This window comes from Brachionichthys hirsutus, chromosome 20 (assembly GCF_040956055.1).
Source record: "Brachionichthys hirsutus isolate HB-005 chromosome 20, CSIRO-AGI_Bhir_v1, whole genome shotgun sequence".
Classification (NCBI taxonomy): domain Eukaryota; kingdom Metazoa; phylum Chordata; class Actinopteri; order Lophiiformes; family Brachionichthyidae; genus Brachionichthys; species Brachionichthys hirsutus.
In genome coordinates this window covers 7921931-7940972 of record NC_090916.1, presented here as the reverse complement: position 1 = coordinate 7940972, position 19042 = coordinate 7921931, and the positions used below count along the sequence as shown (strand labels likewise).

At 50.5% G+C, this 19042-nt stretch overlaps 4 protein-coding genes across 4 annotated transcripts; 1 reads left to right on the top strand and 3 right to left on the bottom strand.

Annotated features, from left to right (window-relative positions):
* The first annotated feature begins 1062 nt into the window (after positions 1-1062).
* fmn1 (formin 1) lies at positions 1063-8155 on the top strand. The gene is made up of 17 exons (XM_068754094.1): positions 1063-1962; positions 2085-2193; positions 2279-2340; positions 2449-3074; positions 3189-3327; positions 3711-3798; positions 3962-4023; positions 4114-4202; positions 4294-4423; positions 4506-4652; positions 4782-4841; positions 4959-5079; positions 7155-7247; positions 7388-7439; positions 7623-7772; positions 7920-7998; positions 8080-8155. Exons 1-17 carry the CDS (start codon positions 1063-1065, stop codon positions 8122-8124), a joined length of 2952 nt encoding a protein of 983 aa, XP_068610195.1. The 3' UTR covers positions 8125-8155.
* Positions 8156-8781: 626 nt separating this feature from the next.
* Positions 8782-9321, bottom strand: grem1a (gremlin 1a, DAN family BMP antagonist). Its single transcript, XM_068754022.1, has one exon. It carries the CDS (start codon positions 9319-9321, stop codon positions 8782-8784), a length of 540 nt encoding a protein of 179 aa, XP_068610123.1.
* A 471-nt stretch (positions 9322-9792) lies between these two features.
* Positions 9793-12307, bottom strand: scg5 (secretogranin V). Its single transcript, XM_068754023.1, has 5 exons — positions 12088-12307; positions 11508-11657; positions 11184-11296; positions 10747-10800; positions 9793-10519 (listed from the first exon to the last, which is right to left on the bottom strand). The coding sequence occupies exons 1-5, from the start codon at positions 12302-12304 to the stop codon at positions 10391-10393; spliced, it is 663 nt and encodes a 220-aa protein (XP_068610124.1). The 5' UTR covers positions 12305-12307; the 3' UTR covers positions 9793-10390.
* A 3223-nt stretch (positions 12308-15530) lies between these two features.
* Positions 15531-18513, bottom strand: actc1a (actin alpha cardiac muscle 1a). Its single transcript, XM_068754021.1, has 8 exons — positions 18483-18513; positions 17370-17524; positions 17140-17268; positions 16859-17054; positions 16611-16772; positions 16219-16410; positions 15927-16108; positions 15531-15840 (listed from the first exon to the last, which is right to left on the bottom strand). Exons 2-8 carry the CDS (start codon positions 17496-17498, stop codon positions 15697-15699), a joined length of 1134 nt encoding a protein of 377 aa, XP_068610122.1. The 5' UTR covers positions 17499-17524; positions 18483-18513; the 3' UTR covers positions 15531-15696.
* Positions 18514-19042: the final 529 nt, after the last annotated feature.

Below are 19042 nucleotides of genomic sequence, written 5' to 3'. Positions count from 1 at the left end.
GGTGAGATTAGCCCTTATTAGCCCAGTGTGGCCCCCCCATCTGTCCTCAATAGACCTCATCGTGAGCGGGTGGCAGCAGGGCAGATGTGATTTACCTGCCCTGGGGGTTAGCCCTAACCCCCCCCCCCCCCCCCCCCCCGCACACACACTCACACAACCCAGCTGGGAAACAATTCCATCGCTGTCAGGGAAAGGTAAATTACACAACACGACGGCGTGCAGTAAAAACATGATCTCTGATCTGTCACCGGCCGGCTGCAGCCAAGCAAACAAGGGTGAGACCAGAGAAGAGCACGACTACAGCCGGAGAACGCACAACTCACAACGCACAACACACAACGCACAACGCACAACACACAACGCACAACCCACTACACACTACGCACAACTCACAACGCACAACACACAACTCACAACACACAGCACACAGCACACAGCACACAACACACTACACACTACACACTACACACTACACACTACACACAACGCACAACACACAGCACACAACACACAACATACTACAAGGGAGCTGATTGCAGTGTCGGTGGGGGTTAGACCCACAAATGTGCTCTGATTAGCTGTGTGTTATGCAGTAATTTGTGTGTGTGTGCGTGAGTGTGTGGGGGTCGGGGGTGACAGACCTCCTCGCTGTAGAGACTGCGTCTCATGATGATTTAAGATCCACACACTCGCCACTGTGTGGATTTACAAGCCAAATTGTTCGAGTAGTGATCCCTGGCAGTTCTTATTTACCTTTATTTACACGGAAGCAGGTGTGACCATCACGGATCTATCTGGGTGTCGCCCTCTGGCTCCAGTGACGGTGCGGAGGAACCTGAGTGAGGAGGAGGAGGAGGAGGAGGAACCCGGACGCAGGAGCGAGAACTTGGATCTGCTTTAATGACCGTGAGCTGATTCGCTGTTGGAGACGTGGAGCGAGAACTTGGCTGTTCCACGACTCCTGATTCTGCAGGTGCATTTTGGTCAGTCTGTCATTTTGGCTGATAGTGAGGGGGGGGGGGGGGGCACCACACCTTTCTGAGCGAGTCCGACTCGTAGCGAATGGAGACGCAAAAGGCCGTCCTGAAATTCTTCAGGTCCTTCTCGGAGGATCAGAATGAGGAGATAACGCGAGGATGCTTTGATCTGAACTTCAATGCAAAGAGAAATGGGGAGAAGAGTTGTGGAGACGTCCCGGAGGACAGGAGAGACTCTTTATCGTGCATCGTGTTGCCCCATCGCGAAGGCGAGACTATCCCGTCTGACAAGCTCTGTGACAAAGTTCATCGTCAGGGCGATTCAGCAGGTTGGAAAAATGACGATGAAGAGGAGGGGAGGGGCACAAAGGATGGCGCCGACCATCCAGACACACCGCTGAGGGACGTCGCGACATCTGCAGCCGTAGCCGCTAATCCTCCACCGGGATCCGCCGTCACCAGAGCCACCTTCTCCCCGCGACCCCCCACGGACAAGCAGATCCAGCTCCCGGCCCTGTTCAGCGGGCTGAGGGTCCTGAGGAAGGGGGTGGCCGGGCCCGAGCGCGACACCGTGTCCACGTTCAAACCCGGGTCTCCAGGAGACAAGGGCCGGGGGAGCTTCCTGGAGCAGATCTCCCACTTCCTCAGCTGGGAAAAGAGAGACGACGAGACAGAGGAGGAGGAGATGGAGGAGACGGAGGAGACGGAGGCCGGGGGACAGCAGGACACAGGAGTAAAGAGGAAAGAACATGAAACCAAGGAGGTTTTGTCCGGGCCGATGGAACCTTCTGTATCCGGCGCAGAAGCCGCATTCGATGCCTTCAAGGCTTTTTTCACACCGAAGCCTCTGAAGAAGGAGCCAGCGGAGGAGGTCGACCCGGAGACCGTGAGGAGGAGGACCAGAGCAGACAAAGACGCACCGAGGACGCTTTTTGAGCGAGCCTCCAATCAGACGCCAGAGAAGAGCGACTCAGCAGATTACCAAGTAGGACGTTGATGTTCGAAAACGACGTGGAGCTTCCATCCTCCGTCTATCCTGCGATAAAGATGTTCTCTTTCGTGATTAATGTGATCGTAACGCTTTTGTCTTCTTGATTTCCCTCGCAGTCGGAGGGAGCCCCCCCAGGAGAGGGAGAAGAAAGGGCGCCCGACCGTTTGCAGGCTGTCTGGCCGCCACTCGGGGAGGAACGGGTCGGGCTGAAGTACACGGAAGCAGGTGTGACCTTCACTCCTCTCTTTCCTCACATCGCCCGTCTAATCCAGCGAGCTGCTGTAAACGCTGCGTCTCTGTTTCCCGTCAGAGCACCAGGCTGCTCTTCTGCAGCTGAAGAGGGAATGCAAAGAGGAGCTGGAGAAGCTGCAGGTCAGCAGGAAGGAGGTGCTGCGCTGCCCAAATGCTAACAATCCCGGCTAAAAAAAAAACGTGCGTGAGGGCGGGGCTTTGGCTGAAAGGTATCGCTGCTGTTTTCAGGAGGATTTCGTTCGGGAGCTCTCCAGGCTCGAGGCGGAGATCGCTCCGGCCGGGCTGCAGGCCCAGATGTCCCAGGCTGGAGTCCGTCGCCATGGAGACCTCAAAGATGTCGCCGTATCAGCGGGAGACAACTTTATACACAAATCCTTCCGCACCGTCTGCATCCAGACGGACCGCGAGACGTTTCTCAAGACTCCTGAAGTCACAGAGAGAACCCAGAAAGGCGCCTCCAAAAAGCTGGATCTGGCTTCCATCAGCTTCAACCTGAGCGGGCAGAGGGATGAAGCTGTGTCCTCCTCCTCCTCCTCCCCCTCCCCCTCCTCCTCGCATGATCTTACTCCTCCACATCTATCCGAACAGCCAGATGCTGCTCCTCCTTCTCCTCCGCCAAGACTGCCGGCTCCCCTAAACAGCATGCCACACTCAAACGTCCCTCCACCTCCGCCACCCCCACCTCCTCTCTCCACACCAGGCTTTGCTCCACCACCACCTCCCCCTCCTCCTCCTCCTCCTCCTCCTCCAGTTGAGGGTTTCATGGTTGATAAAGCTCCCAGGAAACCAGTGGTGGAGCCGTCCCGACCCATGAAGCCTCTGTACTGGACCCGGATCCAGATCCAGGAGAGCAAGTAGGTTCCTCAGGACGATCATTTTGTATTTGGGGTAAAGTTTAATCGAGGATTAAACACATTTCTCATAACGCAGCATAATTAAATAGCAAACGAGTGTCTCTCCAGCGGCAGCAACACACTTTGGAACGTTCTGGAGGAAACAAACATCATTAATACCGGCGAGTTTGAGGAACTCTTCGCCAAAAACAGCGCACAGACCAAGAAAAGGCCTCTGTCAGAAGCGTATGAGAAGAAAACCAAGGCCAGGAAGGTCAGCGACTAAATCAGCATTAATTGCAATGTGTTGTTTGTCCACTAGAGGGGGCGATATCATTGATGTTTCAGTAGAATATACAGAGTAAATCCAGACAGAGACATAATCATGAGTTTAAAATAAGCTTTTTTTTTTACTACATTTACCTGAAACATATTGATTAGCGAGAAGGAAATAAGATCAGTCATTTCAGCCTTTCAATCCGATGTGTGCGTTAACTCCTTTATTCCTGTGTGTGTTTGCATTACGAGCGGCACGATGTGGCCATTGTTTGTTTTCCTCCATCCTTCTCACCAAAAGCGAATGAATCACTAATGGTTTCTAATGGTGAGGTAGTCATGGTAACGGTTTGTATGGGTGTGTGTGTGTGTGTGTTGCAGACCATTAAGCTGTTGGAGGGGAAGCGCTCTCAGGCCGTGGGCATCCTCATATCAAGTCTTCACCTGGAAATGAAGAGCATACAACGAGGTGAGTCGCAGGAACCCACGACTCAGCGTTTATTCCCTATCAAACATTATTTTTTATAAAGTTACTCTGATTTATGTAACTTTTGCAAAATCCAGAAAATCCCAGCCTGTTATTAGAGTTTCCCTTGAATCGTGTTCCTTCCACGCTTGCCTACATTTCCCAGCTATCCTGACACTCGACCTCTCTTCGGTGGATTTGGAGGCCATCGAAGCTCTGTATGAAAATGTAGGTATCAAAGCAGACGCCGCTGCTGCTGCTGCTGCTGCTTTGCTGCATTTGCCAACCGATATTTTTTTTCTACTATTTCATTGGCAGAGAGCGCAGCCGGAGGAACTGCAGCGAATCAGGAAGCACCATGAGGCGTCAGAGGAAGAAGACGTTAAACTGCTGGACAAACCTGAACAGTCAGCATCAGGCCCGCTGAGCCCGTTTAACCTCCGCCGCCGCTTCTCAGAGGGATGGACGGCGCCGTCACCTTGTCCTCTTTGCCTCCAGGTTCCTGTTTGAGCTGGCTCAGATCCCAGACTTCGCCGGCCGAGCCCGCTGCATCATCTTCCGATCGACGTTCAAAGATGGGATCGCGTCCATCCGAAGCAAGATCAACACGGTCTCCGGTGTCTGCGAGGTAGGAAGAAGGTCACCAGGTATCGTAACACATTTATGATGACAGTCATTGATTGTGTTTTTTTTATTATTTTTATTTTTAGGGTCTGATGGGGGGTGACGGCGTGAGGACGGTGGTGGGGCTGGTTCTGGCTCTGGGGAACCGCATGAACGGCGGCAGCAGGGTCAGAGGTCAGGCCGACGGCTTCGGTCTGGAGATCCTGCCGAAACTGAAGGATGTGAAGAGCAGGGTGAGACCTTTGTTTCGATTTAACGTGCCAGAATCACAGTTATGCAGCCTGAAAGGCTAACCGGAGGGTAAAAGGATATCCACACCGGACATTCCGCTAGTGAACGAAGCTTCTCGTCTCCTGTCTCAGGACAATGGCATCAGCCTGGTGGACTACGTGGTGTCCTACTACCTGCATCATGTGGATCAGGTAGGGCGCGGCCACGTCTGGGATTGAGCCTGAAGCTCGGGCAAACGTTTCAATTGCTTTCTCGTCAAGTCTTTCCTCAGTCCCTGATCGAACAGGGATATTTCACCACTCCACCAGAACGCCGGCACAGAAAAGAGCACGTTCCCGCTTCCCGAACCCCAGGACGTCTTCCTCGCCACGCGGGTCAAGTTCGACGACCTCGCCAGAGACCTGAAGCAGCTCGGACGGGATCTGACAAGTAGGCGAGGCCGCCGCCGCCGCCGCGACCTCCACCCGTTCCAGCTCCTCTCTGAAATGTCCACACCAGCCTCTCTCTCTCTCTCTCTCTCTGTCTCTCTCTCGCTCAGGCGTCCGTGTCGACTGGACGAGTCTCCTTGTGGTCATTTTGTTGTGCGCTTTTGTTTGGCGAACCTCAGCCAGCCTGTGTAACTCAATCACTCTGATTTTCAGCGCTTCCCACAGACCCAACCTCGGGCCGGTCTGGCATCGTTTTGCCTCAGACGTGTGCGTGTATTCAGACGAGCGGGAGTCTCGCCGCTGATACTGGCCTGGCGCCTTGCAGACCCAGCTCCTAATCCTCCCGCCCATCAGAGCTCCCATTGTCGTGCCTTTGTGCACGCAGCTCGACCCACTTGCGTAATCTCCAGACCGCCTGTATCTGCACGGGATGATGCACCGATCCCCCCCGAATATCACCTGGTCTCCAGCGTGGCCCTCCAGCCCCCCCCAGATTCCAGCCACAGATAGCTTTCTTTACCTCTCAGCACAGCGTTATCTTATCGGCCCGTCTGCCTAAACACCCGTGCAACCTGGGGCGCTGGTTCTTTTTGTTCGGCCTGTTTGGACCGCCCTCATCGCTGTGTTTGCCGGCGGGGGCAACCGCAGTTTCTCTTAGGTCATCCACGTCTGTGCCGACTTAAATAGACTTTGTGGAATTAGCTGGAATAACTAGGCAGGCGTTACTTAGCTACTCTGCTGCACGCCTGGCATTCTGGATTCACATTATCCGTGTGTGTGTGTGTGCGTGTGTGTGTGTTACTTTGCACGTGACACAAAAGACACTTTGGAATCGGGTTCTTAGTGGCCAGACGGTCCCGACTGAAGCGCACCGCTTTGAAGGACGCTTCAAACCACGTCCAAATGTGCTCTGGATGAGATTCAAAGGGGGTTTTTCATGTGGGTTTTTCGCTGCCTTTAGACTTTCTACGAATCGATCTGCAGACAATCTACCAAAAAAATGGATTTGACATGAAAGCAGAAGCAAACAAAAAACACACAAAGCATTCTGATCACTTTCAAATGTTACATGTTTAAATCTGGCTTGTTTTAATGGATTTTAATGCATTAAAAAAAAGCTCTAAATTAAAACAAGATGATTTCATTCTGCTAAAAGTAAAAAAACAAAAATACAAGCTGCATCATTGCAACTCTAGCAGATGCATTGTCCATCCAAATGGAACATTCTGCCGCAGAGAAGTTTGAAATCTGGAGATTCGAAATTGAAGTTTTATAAATATATATTTTTTAATTTGAAAGCATCGAGCCCTTCTTCTGAAGCCGGGTCGCCGCTTCGGTCCAGGCTGTGTCATCACACACACACACACACACACACACACGATTAAACCACCGCTCTCCATCGGCCTCCTGTTTGGACAGTGACCCTCTTCAGGATAAAATAAGCAAACAGAAGAAGGAACGCCGTGCAGAACGAGATACCCGCCCCCACAGTTTACAGAAATCCTGAATGAAAACAGTATTCTTTTGTAATCTTATCTGAGAGATGTTGATCGAGCGTCAGGGGGCTCCTGGGGGGCGGGGGGCCCGGGGGCTCGGCTCCCTCTGCAGCCTCTATTATGACTGCGTCCTCAGACCGGCTCCTCTGATCCACTGATTGGATGCAGCAGAACCGTGTGGAGCCCCAGACTGGCACAGGAAGGGAGAGTGAGGGAGCGTGCCGTCGCCATCAACGGGCACATCTCAGCGAGTAACATCTGAAGAGGATGCGGCACAGGGGGGGGGGTTAAAGGGACGCGTTATCAGGGCCGTGAGCATGCAGGAGGAGAAGTGTAGGATCCCGAGATAGGAAATGTAATGTTCAAAAATAAATACTTTCCCTACCTTGTCCTTTCATAACGAAAGAATCGAGCCTTAGAAAGAGCAACAAAAAAAAGGTGTAAACAACATCCACGACGTTTTACATTAATACCGCCATCACAACGACCGGCTGTCCTTTCTTCCCCGGCACTTTACCTTTTCTTTTATTACATCTTACTCATGATTTTCTAAAGGTTCACCTTTTCCTGTTTTTTGCAGGGTGTGAGAAAGACGTGCAGAAGGTCTGCTCGGATTCTCCTGAGGAACACCTGCAGCCGTTCAAGGACAAGATGGAGACTTTTGTCTTCAGTGGTGAGGCACGGCTAATAGAAGTTTGTGGGGCGTGTGTGTGTGTGTGTGTGTGTGTGTGTGTGTGCGTGTTTCATTCGATATGACTGTTGAAACTAAAATCTAGATGCAGCTAAGCGGCTTCCACGTCTGTTTCTCTGCAGCGTGTAAAGAACACGCAGACGCCTCCTGTCAGTTGATGACTGTGCAGAAAAGGTTGGAAAACTAGTCATCATCATTATTATTATTTAGTTGTTATCTGTGTTTATCTACAAATGAGCGACACAATAAACGCCCTGCAAATTTGATTTATCCTGTTTCACTGCAAGCATGAGCAACACCGAAGACCGAAGATGTTTGCAAGTCAATTCTCGCCTTATTAATTCCTCCTGTCTTTAGTTTTCAGGACTTGTCTGTGTACTTTGGAGTAAAGCCCCAGGTGGGGCAGAAAGAAGAGGCCGCCGGGTACATCTTCATGCTGTGGTTTGAGTTTTGCGCTGACTTCAAGGTCAGGTGGAAGAAGGAGAACAAGAACATTTCCAAAGCGAGGTATCCCGCAGCCCTGTAACATGAATAGATCCCGTATTGGACACTGGTTGCAAAATGCAGGAATGTTATTATTTATTTATTCTAAACTAGAAGGATACTAGAAAAGCAGGAAATACATGTAGGCTTTTATTTTTATTTTTTTTGTAGGTTAAAGGAGGCTCAACTGTCACTGAAGAGGATCACAGAGAAGAAGGTGGAGACCAGAAAGCTCCAACCCAACAGCCTGGTGAGAAATGCCCCCCCGATTTGCTGCTTTGTGGTTTAAGTAACAGGAAGTTCTCTTCTCCCCCCCCACACACACACACAGAAAGAGCGACTGCGTCAAAAAGAAGCCGACACGTCTTCATCTTAAGAGACTGAGGAGGAATTAGAATGCTGCACCCTCACTAAACTGGATCAGACTGGACGTGGCATCGAACCTTTATTTCCCTGCTGTGCATCACATGTTAATATTTCACCTTTCTGTCTCCTGCTCTCAAATGTTCCCGGAGTGCATGGAATATAATTCTTGTACTGGATAAACGTTTTGCATCGATTCCAGATGCTTCAGGTATAATCTTTTCAAGACGTCCCCACAAATGAAAAAAAAAAATGCGATTTCAGAGCTGGTTTTATTTATCTTTCGTGTAGTACACACATTATATATATTCATTATAATATGAAGTGGCATTTAGCAGTGCAGGTTGTAAGTAAAATAAAACAAAATATATTTATCATGAATGCCTTCAGCTTCAAATCCCACACAGTGGAAACAACACAACCAGTCCAATCCCAGTCCTTTGAGTCCTCACACACTCCCATGAGTGTCTGATAAAACGTGACATATGAAGCGTTCAAGGCTGAAACATGCAGGCTTTGACTTTATCAAACTGTTCCTTTTATAAGATGATAAAAAAAATAGGTTCAGATAGGCCCTTAAACGTCCCACTTTTGTCCTCCTGTCTTTACTTTTCGCACCTGTCCTCTCACGGCAGAGGACACGTTGGACCTGGGCGTCTTTGGCTCGAGTCTAATCCGTATCTATCGTTGCGCAGCGGCACTGCTTCACGCGCTGGATGCGCTTCTTCCGCGTGCTGGGCGTCTGGCCCGGACAGAAGAGGGTGTAGGTGACCGTGCTGAAGGCTTTGGGCCTGCAGGCAGAGCACGACTGGAAGACGTCCCCGTCCCGGTAGTTGTGTCTCGGGATGTAGAAGGAGTTGCACTGGCCGTAGCAAAACCGGTTGACGATGACGCGGCTCAGGCAGCCCTGCTCGCGGATGCTCTGCTTGAGCGGCTGCGTCTTGCACCAGTCCAGCCGCAGGTACCGGCCCTCGGTGACGTGCAGCGCCTCCTGACTGGACTCCAGCACCTCGTCGGCGGAGGTCACAGGGCCGGCCCGGCGGGACGCGAGCCCGCCGACGGCCGGTTGGGTGCATCGATCCGATTGGTGAATATTGTTCTTGATGGGATGCGGGAACGCGCCTCGAAACGTGTCGGCACGCGTTCTGCTCTGCGGGCCGAGCAGCAGCGCCAAAACTGCTGTGGAGATCAGGGCAGATGTTGTCTTCATCGCTGAAGCTGAGAAAGACAAAGAAAGAGTCAATTCTTTTTTTTTGGATGGACAGAATTGTGCTCCATTTAGTGGACGGATTTTAAGCAGAGACTTTTACGCGCCAAAACAGCCAGATGTGCACAGCTTTTAATTGCAATTAGCAATTCAACAAAGTCAGCAGTCTACTTTGATTTACCTTTTTGTTTTGTCCTCAGAAGAAAACGTCGTCCAGCCAGACAGTTTAGAGCGTCTGTTCCTCTCTTGGGTTCTGCCACATCTGGAGTTACTCGACCAAAAGACGCACCGAGGGCTTTCCCAGAGTGTTTTCAGGACAGGGTTTGAGTAGAACACGCCCACAAATCCCTGATTTCTCAGGGGTGGGGGGGGGGGGGGGGGGAACAGATCCAAGTCCAAACATCGCCAATGCAGATAAAACGTTTATTTGAGTTTAAGGAACATAAACATGACAAAGATGAATTCGATACCGCCTGCAGAGTCTTGTTTCTGCCACAAGTAGACGCCACGGCACAGTGAAGCATTTAACAGCGTAATATATAATTACTATGAATGTTTTCTTCAAAACACAAAGGTGATCATCTTATATCAAGACACACGAAAAAAAGGAAAGTTCATAGCATGTTCACCTGTGAAGTCAGGAGTGACAATAACGTTCTGATTTCAGCATCCATCTAAATTACAGTCTGGAGAACACCCCGCTGTTAGACACACCGCGCACGTCCAGTAAATGTTTTTAGCTCCTTCTGTTTGAGCATTTTGAATTAAATGATTGAAGCTTTGGGTGTCACCATTCTGCGTGGTTTAAAAATGGGATGACTGATCAGAGGCTTCGATTAAAAATGCTAAAAATTGAGAGCACAGTTCTGCCTACATTAATTAATTAATAACGATTAATATTAATCCTCATAATTTCAATTAGAACAATAGAAATGCTCTTATTTTACAGTGACTGCAAAAAAAAAGAAATCACAATTCTCTTATTTGAGAGCCAAAATGCTTAAATAGGACACGTTAAAAACGTTTACCTGAGTGCACATTGATATTACCATCAGGTTCAGGGGGGCAAAGTTTAAACTGGGGGTTTGTTGGCAGCAGAGACAGTTGATGCTTCCTCCTCCTCTTCCTCAGGGAAGTGGGGCACGGATTTTTTGGCGACCACGTTGTCCAGCTTCTGGCCCATTAGATATGGGTTGAGACTCTAAAAATAAAAGAACACGTACATAAATGCTTCAAATAGCAAAGGGAATGAAATCTAAAATGTTTTATTTCCTCACAAAAAAAAAATCCAGATTTTAGTTACACAAAATAACACTTCAAATTGAAATCGGAGCGTTTAGGGGTAACACAGCTCCCTTTAGACGCACAGTTTGGTGCTGTTGATGTGGCATGATATTATAAAGGAAGCAGGAAAAGACTTCATTATACCCTTTTTCTTCTTTTCGGCCCTCCCTTCAGTTTCTGGTACAAAAGCTCCTTGTTCTGAGAAGAAATGCAAGAAGAAGAAAAAACGTTGTCAGACGCTGGAATCATGTGAAATTACAGTCAACAAATGACCTGAAAGACTTTTCAGTCTGGCTCAACAGAGGAGCGAATTTTCTTTGATCTTGCAACGAGTAAAAGTCTTCATTTTATTTTTTGTGCATTTTCCAGTAAGAGAAGCGATAGCTGCGGCCGCCTGCTTGGAGAATCTCACGTTTCTATCTATCTCGATGAGGATTTGGTGCTTTTCTCTTTGCGGTTCGAGTGTTTTTCCGGGCAAAACGAGCCATTTGAAGTCCTGAGGGATCGGAGGAAGCACTTTTCACCACTTGATTGATCGGTGATAAAACGACTAATTAGTTCCAGTCCTACTTTGCACTCACCCACTTCGCCAAGGCAGCGTAGTCGTGCTCCGGGTCAAAGAGGTGCTGGTGTTTCTGGAACTCCCTGCTGAACTCGGCTGTGTCCGGAGCGTTTTCCAAACAGCCGTCTGCTGCTGCGAAGGTGGAGAAGAAGAATTGCACTTCTTTATGCTTGCGGTAAAATCAAAGTGCGTGGTTAATGCGGCTGCCAGTTCAAGTGCAATATATATATATATATATATGATGAAACAACAGAGGGATAATCGGTTTGAGGCAGCATCATTCCTGCTTTGCATTCTGGGACAGCAGGTTGGTAAAGGATCTGCTTAGAACACGAGCTTCTACCGTTCTTTCCGAGAGGACAGGGGTTCGGAGGGTCCGGGTACCCGTGGTCATCGCTGAAGTCTTTGGGAACATTGTCGCCGGTCAGCTCGGCCACAATGTTGGGGATGTTGCCGAAGGGGCCGAGGTGCTGCAGCCCCTCGTGAGCACCGCCTTGTGGAGAAAAAGGAACACGGCCATCAACACAACAACAGCAACAACAAGAAAAAGCTTTTGTGCCATTTACGAAAAAAAAAAGAACATTTACACATTTAAAAACAGGTTAAAACATATTTAAAGGAAGCTCTGGTCTCCTGCATGATGGAAGGAAGGAGGACAGAACGTTCTAGATCTTTTCTTTCTGCGTGATAGAAAACTGAATACTTTTGAACTGTTAGAACAACCAAAACATTTTAAGGTGTCCTATTGGGCCGTGTATGACAGTAAAATATTTTATTACTTTAACATTTTGCAATTGAAAAATATATATTTCCCAATGAAATGAACCATGTTTATGATACAAGTCTATAAATTAAACGTCAAACTGAAATGTATAACAGATTACATCATATGAGAATAGCTGCTTGTCTCTGTACACTCATACCCTGGATGCTCTGCGGCCCGACAACGTTGGTGGCCTGATGGGCCGGATACTCCACCCGCGGACGGGCGATGCCCAGCTGCTCCATGACGCCGTGCAGGAGCCGCTGGATGTCGGCCTCAGACACCTGGTCGGCCGTGCGGGGGCTGCGGGCTGGAGCCCCGTGGAGCTGCAGGCACAGGAGGAAGCCGAGCAACGACAGCCGCGCAGCTGAAGCCATGTCGGTCACCTGCAGAACGCAGCAGAGGAATAACGACGCACGGCGCAACGGCGCACGACGCGCAAAGAGACTAGAGAATAAAACAAGACTTCATGCGACGTTTGTTTCCGTCATCGGTTAGAATTAATACTATAATACACGTAATTGGAATAAAGCCTTGTGCGTCAATAGCGCTCAGGCCGATCTAAATGATCTCGGTGTCTATTATAAGGGACAAAACATTTTTATTATAATAGTTTAAATATGTGGTAATATTATAGAAATCATCACAATTAGCCAAAGAGGGACTTTTGCTCCATTTTTCTTACCATTTCAGCGCTGACGTTCACACCTGCCCGAACGCGCCAGATCTGTTCCACCGGCCACAATAACATGCATATTTCCTGTTACCAAAATAAAAGCTTTCTTCATCAACGCGACGAGAAATGAGCCTCAAACGAGTCTCTCGCGTAAATGCTTTTTTGGTTCGTTCGTTCTAGTTCAAATAGATTCAGTGCAAATATTCACGTCATTGCTTTCCCGCCGTTCTCGAACAATTGTCTGAAGGTGTGACGTTTTTTGCTTCAGTTTTATTTTGAAGGGAACTCGTACTTTCCATCGTCACCGGGGAGCTGTTCGTTACACAACCTTGCAGGACAGAATCCGCCTCATTTCACGGTTCACAAGCAGCTGCTTCCCCAGAAGCCTCCCTGCCCACACCTTACCAATTATTTAAGACGGGCCTCATCATCACTATGTTCATCTCCTGTGTAAATTACTTTCATGGTTCCAGAGGCATGGGAGCAAATTTGGAAAAGAGAGGAAGAACAGAAGGAAGGGAATATCTGGGGAAGAGAATTTAAAAGACGAGGAAACGGCTTTATTCACACATGAAATAAATACACTAAAAAATCAGGACAAATAGGAAATTAAAATGGAGTGACATAACTTAAACCACTAAAAACAGGTCAATTAGAGAATACGAGCTGAAAGCGCCGCTTTACAGCGATGTACTCCTCCTCCAAGGCGTGCGCTGCCGTTTCCCGTCACCAGTGGAAGCAGGCGAGCTGCGTTCACCGCCGCCGAGTCTGGACCAACGACCCAATCGTAGACCTCTGGAAGTGAAAAACAGGAAGTGATGCACATTTCTTGAATTGGTTGCTTTTGCACATCAGCATGAAATTTTGCTGCAGTACATAATTTTCCACCGTTCAGCCTTTCTTTGACCCCCCCCCCCCCCCATCCTCCGCTGGTCCTAAACTCACCCTCTCAGCCTCTCCTGTGGGCTCCTGAACGCCTCTTTGACAGCATGTCTGGGACCGTCCGACGAAGCCGTCTCGGCTTTGACACCTTCGTCTGTCAGCAGTTTAAATATAATTACATTTTGTACAAAGAAACATTCCTTTGAACCCGATGTGCTCACCTGCGTAGGGCAAGCAGGTCCGGAACAGCAGGACGCTGGGGAAAGCCTCCAGGCCGAGGCTTCTCCTCAGGGTCTTTCCAGTTCCTGCAGTGGATCCACGCGCCGGCTCACAGACTTTCGGCATGACCTTTGACCTCTCTTGAATCTGAGGCACCATCGTTGTGGGCCTCGTTACTTTATGCATTTGAGGAAAGTAAATTTATGAGTGCATTGAAGGTCTCCAGATAAGAAACGGGTCATTCCCTGAAAATGCCATCAAGATCCATCTATAACGTTTTATGTCACATTACCAAAATTCACACAAAATAAATCACCTTTGAAGCTGTGTCTTCGTTTCTGGTGCCATTTTTCATTCTTCGCGAGACGGAAGTTCATCAGGAACTCCGTACTGTCCATGACGGCTCTAGGAATCACACCTTTGGCAAATATAAATCAGTAGATGTCAGTAAAATGCTTAAATAAAAGACACAGCACCCAATTCGGCGGTCAGCCCGTCGCACCGAACAGGTGAGGGTTTTCGATGAAGGCCCGCAGGACCAGAACTCGGAGCTCCAGCCGCCCTTCAGACATCTCCGCCTTGTTGGGAGGCGGTAAAAGACAAGGAGCAAAGACGACGGCGATGTTGGAGGTGGGCATCAAGTTCTCGGCACACCTGCCAGATCCAAGAGGGAAGAGAAGGAAAGACAAACGGCGCGTTTCAAGAACAACATCCCGCGAGCGAAGCGAAAGCAAAGGAACCACATCCGGAGACGAATCGAACCTCCGGGATACTTTGGAGAGGAAGTCGAACAAGTAATGCAGACAGGAGGCGTTCCTTGCAGGCACCAGACAGGACAGCAGCTGGAGGGCTGAGGTCCTGTCCTCCAGGCTGGGCAGCCTCTGGGCCTTGAGCAGAGCCATGTGGAGCTCGGAGGGCAGCAAAGGTTCTGGAAGCTCCCTGCAGAACTGCTTGATGAGCGTCGCCACGTCGTAGGGAGAGGCCGTGGACAGACATCCCTCTCCACCGTTCAGCTTAGTCTGGAGCAGATGGGGGGGGGGGGTAGTTTTATTTACCAGAACGTTAAGATAATCACCACACACACCTTTGTTGCATTTGAAAGGCTCTGTCCCGCCAGTTCTTTCTCGCTCCACCAGGTGGCGCCGTTGCTCCCGAGCGAGGTCTTACCCTGAGGGTCCTGATGCGGGGAAGGGAGCCTGGCTTTCTGAACAGGCCGACAGTCGCAGCTCGCTCCAGCAGAAATGAGCAGGCATCCACCAGAAAGCTGGGAGACGTAAAGGTGAAATAAAATAAAATAAAAACCAGAATTAATCTCTAGACTGCTGAGAAACATCAAAGGCCGCCCCCGCGGCCCTCACGCACCACGGAACCAGCCCGAACTCCGGCATGTACCGCCTGGGGACGTTCTCCAGAGGAACCCCGAAGGTCTTCGTCCCGCAGATGAAGAGTCTCTCCCGCCTCTTCTCGGAGCTCCTCACGGTGATCCCGTGGAGGACGTGCAGGTGGAACCGGATCACGCTGCCGTCGGTCACCTTCATGGCTGGAGGAGCCGCGCCGGGCGACGACGACTCGGGTTTAACTTCACAGGCGAGCGAAGGAGGGCGGCCTCATTACGCTGATTGGTGTCACCTGTGTGGCGGACGTGACGTCACGTGTTGTGTTCAGGTCGCACGGGGACGGTGGGAGATGATTGTGTACTTTTACTTCCGAAGGTACTTCTACTTAAATTAGTCTCTTGTGTCTTTGGCCCTTTTGATGTCATCGGATGACGTCATGGTTGTTTTCTAGTTATGTACACACTGTCAGTGAGAAACCAACACTCATCATCATTGGTAAAAAGCAACTCTTTTTTTATTAAAACAATTCATGTATATACAACAAAAGGCACATTAGAAATACAGGTTTGGAAGGAGCGCTGGTGAAGCTGCTTTCTCGGCTTTCTCTTTGTGTGTGTGTGTGTGTGTGTGCGTGTGTGTGTGCGCGCGTGGAGATTTAGAAGCACTTCCTGTGGACGATGGAAGGGCCCGCCTCATCGTACTCCTGCTTGCTGATCCACATCTGCTGGAAGGTGGACAAGGAGGCCAAGATGGAGCCGCCGATCCAGACGGAGTACTTCCTCTCAGGGGGGGCGATGATCTGCGGGGAGGCAGGGAAGGAGGCGCGTGTTGGTGGCGAGAACAGTTTTACCGTATACGCTCTGCGTCGTCCCCCTGAGGTCTCACCTTGATCTTCATGGTGCTGGGGGCCAGGGCGGTGATCTCCTTCTGCATGCGGTCAGCGATCCCAGGGTACATCGTGGTGCCGCCGGAGAGCACGTTGTTAGCATACAGGTCCTTACGGATGTCGATGTCGCACTTCATGATGCTGTTGTATGCGGTCTCGTGGATGCCGGCAGACTCCATACCTGGACAGGTGAGGGGGGGAGGGGGGGGGGATCAGTCCATGTGTCCAACGTTTATAGTCGTTTCAAAGCACTGACGAATCCGAAGGGTCAGATCCGCTGCCAGGACTCACCGATGAAGGAGGGCTGGAACAGGGTCTCGGGGCAACGGAAGCGCTCGTTGCCGATGGTGATGACTTGGCCATCGGGCAACTCGTAGCTCTTCTCCAGGGAGGAGGAGGAGGCGGCGGTGGCCATCTCGTTCTCGAAGTCCAGGGCGACGTAGCACAGCTTCTCCTTGATGTCGCGCACGATCTCCCGCTCGGCTGGCAGGAGAAGAGGTCAGAGGTTAGACGCCGAGTCTTTGATAGATGTAAGACCTACAGGCAATTTTCGCTGTTGTTATTTATCCAACTTGCATCTGTTGCCATGGCGACCGCCTACGGTAATACCTTTGTTTTCCCAACGGATCATCCAGTTTTGACTTCTACCGTGAAACCATGACGCCGTCGGGGTTGCTTCTTACCGGTGGTGACGAAGGAGTAGCCACGCTCTGTCAGGATCTTCATCAAGTAGTCCGTCAGATCACGGCCAGCCAAGTCCAGGCGCATGATGGCGTGGGGCAGAGCGTAGCCCTCGTAGATGGGCACGTTGTGGGTCACGCCGTCACCGGAATCCAGCACGATGCCTGGTCAGAACGAACGGCAGCGTCGTATCGCCGTCAACCCGCGATGATGCGCGGCGAAGGCATTTTTCAATCCGGCAGAGACTCACCGGTGGTACGGCCGGAGGCGTAGAGGGACAGCACAGCCTGGATAGCCACGTACATGGCCGGGACGTTGAAGGTCTCAAACATGATCTGGGTCATCTTCTCTCTGTTGGCTTTGGGGTTGAGGGGGGCCTCCGTCAACAGGGTGGGGTGCTCCTCCGGGGCCACACGGAGCTCGTTGTAGAACGTGTGGTGCCAGATCTGCGACAGCAGCGACGGGTGCGGAGCGTTAGGGGCCGGCTTCAGAGACGCATTTCTGTTTTTCCATCGTGTCTTAGAATCTCACCTTCTCCATGTCGTCCCAGTTGGTGATGATGCCGTGCTCGATGGGGTACTTCAGAGTCAGGATGCCCCTCTTGCTCTGGGCCTCGTCCCCCACGTAGCTGTCCTTCTGACCCATGCCCACCATCACACCCTGAGGAGAAAACAAACACGCCTCAGGGTCTTTGCAAAGAAAAAAAAGGACAGAAAGCTGATTCCTGTAGAGACAATTTCACCATGTGGCGGTTTTCGTACCTGGTGACGGGGGCGTCCAACAATGGACGGGAAGACGGCGCGGGGGGCATCGTCACCGGCGAAGCCAGCCTTCACCAGGCCAGAGCCGTTGTCGCACACGAGGGCGGTGGTCTCGTCGTCGTCACACATGTTTGGGCTTTTCCTGGCTGGGTTTTCTGTCAGAGATTCAGGACAGTAATGTCATCCAGTAATGTCTACTCGGAATAAACGACGCCGTTCTGAGAAACAATCGTGCCACTTTTGGGAGGACGAAGACACCTATGAAGGCGCTAATCTCCCCTCTGAGTCCCAAGGCTGTCCGAAAAGCCCAAAGAGGACACGTCTCGACCCCGCCACGCGCTCCCGCAGTTCTATTTTCAGCCTCGGGGGCCCTGTCCTGCCCCCCCCCCCCCCTCCCCCTATCTGGGTCCCGTTGTTAAGCCAGAGCCAGTTAACAGCTGAGGCGGTGTGTCTTTTAGCAGGTGACACCAGACGCCTGTGTCTCACCCCGGCTGTCACCACATGCTAGGCCGCTTGCTTTGGGGCAGGACCAGGCGCTCGGATACGTCCCGGCTCTGGGGTCCCGTCCTTCACATGGGCTCCGGGCTTCAAACCGACAGCTGTCAGTTTAGCGTGCACGGCTGCTCTGGCATTCCATGGAAATCAGCTTCAGTGGAAAAATTCTGCTGAAAACCAAACACGCGTCCCTTCTTCTTCTTTGTAGAAATGTTTTAATCAATCCTCAAAATGATCAATATCATAATTTGAACTAAAATCCTTGTGACTTTTTAGCAGCAGATTTTCACCCTCCGTGGCTCTGCTTGGAATTCACTCACATTTGAATTGATCTTTTCGCCAACGTTTTAATGTACGTCTCATCGGTCTTACAACTTCCTGTCTGCGACTCCTCTCAGTGAAGCCTAAACTATCTTTCCTTATTCTCCTATTCCGTCTCTCTGTTCCTTCCCGTTCTCCTGTGCAACAAGTCATCATCAGCGCTCATCACAGAGACAGACGCGGACATACATGTGTCTTTTAGCCGTGTCGGGACAGAAGCGGTGTCCTTTCGTCCCCCCCCTGATCCGCAAAAACTAACAGCTGAAAAAAATTCAAGAAGCGTGTGAAGGGACTCACCAAGTTGTAATCACAAGGCTGGAGTTTCCACTGGGACAAAGGGCGATGGTGGGACGGGGGTCCTTAAATATGTCCCAGCATCCTGAGGCTGGGGGGCCGGTGGGCGGGCTCAGGAGTGCACACAAGCCCAAATTAAGTGCTGGTTGGCAGGATGGTTTGTTAAAGTGGATCCTGTGTCAGGGATGTGGCCTTAGAAATGAAAGGCAAGGAGTAGAATCATCTTTAGGAGAGAAAAATACACATTTTGTTGTGGTTGTTGTTTTATTTCATTTCATTTCAGTGTGGCTTTGGTGCGCTAAGATTCACATTTGAATTAAATCCAGATTTCAGATTGTTGTCGGGGTCAACCTGCTTGTTTCATTGGGTTTTATTTGTAAGACATGAGGACTGATGAGTTTGAATTCCTACACAGCAGCATCTTTCTTACACTCGGGCTGAGGGGAGCTGCTCTTCAGGGCTAAGATGACACAGCTCAAGCAGGTCACGCTGGGGGGGGGGGGCGATCGGAATCATCTAAGATCTCAATCTGGTCAAGGAGCCGTCTGAGGAAACCGGCTCGC